The 1,543-nt window shown below is 61.2% G+C and overlaps 1 protein-coding gene across 1 annotated transcript; it reads right to left on the bottom strand.

Moving 5' to 3' along the window:
- Nucleotides 1-230: 230 nt before the first annotated feature.
- SC5D (sterol-C5-desaturase) lies at nucleotides 231-1,467 on the bottom strand (the record flags this gene model as incomplete). The annotated part of the gene is made up of 3 exons (XM_009872137.1): nucleotides 231-656; nucleotides 869-969; nucleotides 1,335-1,467. Coding segments are annotated over 3 exons (660 nt in total), but the record flags the coding sequence as incomplete, so codon positions are not given.
- Nucleotides 1,468-1,543: the final 76 nt, after the last annotated feature.

The following is a 1,543-nucleotide window of genomic DNA, read 5'->3' as shown; positions in this document are numbered from 1 at the left end:
CAGCCCAGGGACCTTAGCAGAGACCTGAAGGCAGCCAGGAGCAGGGCAGGTCCACAGGGCACTGCCGTTTTGGGAGCTGGGGTGGGCGCAATGCTTGCCGAGAACTGCCGCACCGTCGGGGTACAGGGACTCTCTGTCCAGGGCAAAGTAGTCTTGAGAGGCCAGGGAGAAATGGGACGAGATCCGGCCGGGAAATCTCATCTCAGAGAGGGTCCGGGCCGAGGGAGGCCCTACTCCGTCTTGGCGGCCGAGGGGCTGCTGGACACTCCCGCGTCTTTCTCTCGCATCTTGCGCAGGTAGTCGTGGGGGCCTTTGCCCTCGAAAGCTGTGGGGCTCTTGTAGGAGCCACCGATCTTGTCCCAAAGGGTGAAGTACTGCCCGTAGTTGTAGTCGAAATACAAGTGGTGGTCGGTGTGGTGGGCTGAGCCGTTGATGACGTGCCGCAGGAGGCGGGGGACACGGTAGTCGCCATCGTGAATGGAGATGGTCCATACATTGACGAAGATGTAGAGGCCTAAGTAGGTGATTTTGTGCAGGGGAAAGAGGAAAGGGTAGATGTGGTAGGGCAGGCTCTGCATGAAGCCGTCGACGGGGTGGAAGGCGTGGCTGGCGAAGGGTGTCGCGATCTTCCAGAGGTGGTGAGGCTTGTGGAAGCGCTGCAGGGAGAGGGTGCATGGTCAGCCCCCGAAGCTGGGATGTGTGTGGGGCCATTGCAGGCCAACCTCTCCGAGGAGGTCCCCTGGCCGGGGACAAACTTGCCACCCAAGAGCAGAGGGGGCCGAGCCCACCATTCCCTCCAGGGCACGTGTTCCCCGGGAGGAGAGGCTGGGGTGTGGGTGTGATGTGGTCCCGCCCTCCCACCTCGTACCTTATAAAACAGTTTGTGGTGGAGAGCGCGGTGTATCCAGTAGATGCCCATGTCGGTGAAGAAGAGGAAAGACAGCATGCTGAGGAAGACGCCCAACCAACCTGGGGGAAGAGGGATGTTAGGGGCAGCACCCGTGGGCACCAGGAGGGGGCTGGGGAGGCGTGACAGCCCTTGCAGGGTAGATCCTGCTGAGGAGATGTGGCGAGAGATTTGGACAATCTCCTGTGACTCAGAGGTAGCAAGTTGTGTGCTGGATTGTCATGAGCTGGGGCAGGCGTGTGCTTCCTCTTGTTGGCGTAAAGGGAACTTGGTATGACGACTAAGAGATGGGACGGCGCAAGGTACGAGGTGCTCGGGTGGATTTTGGGGGGCTTGTGCAAGGTGCACCATCATGAGGAGAAACAGGGCAACCCAGGGAGCAGGGAGAGGGTGCTGGCCCGGTGGGGGGGCATGGAGAGCAGCTTACCATAGGGAGAGTCCTCGATGTTGTCGTAGAGCTTGCTGTAGCCCCGTACCTCCGCGAAGAACAGGGCTACGGTGGGCACGCTGATCCAGGGGAGCGAGCGCAGCGCGTAGGTGATCTCTCGACGCACCTGGTTCTGCAGGGGTGGGGGAGAGAGGTCAGGAGGAGGGGGTGTGCCAAGAGCCCAGACCGCTGTCACCCACAGGGGCACA

Source organism: Apaloderma vittatum, unplaced genomic scaffold (genome assembly GCF_000703405.1).
Source record: "Apaloderma vittatum isolate BGI_N311 unplaced genomic scaffold, ASM70340v1 scaffold14266, whole genome shotgun sequence".
Taxonomy (NCBI): Eukaryota; Metazoa; Chordata; class Aves; order Trogoniformes; family Trogonidae; genus Apaloderma; species Apaloderma vittatum.
The sequence above is the reverse complement of the archived record's forward strand: the minus strand, read 5'-3'. Positions and strand labels throughout refer to the sequence as shown.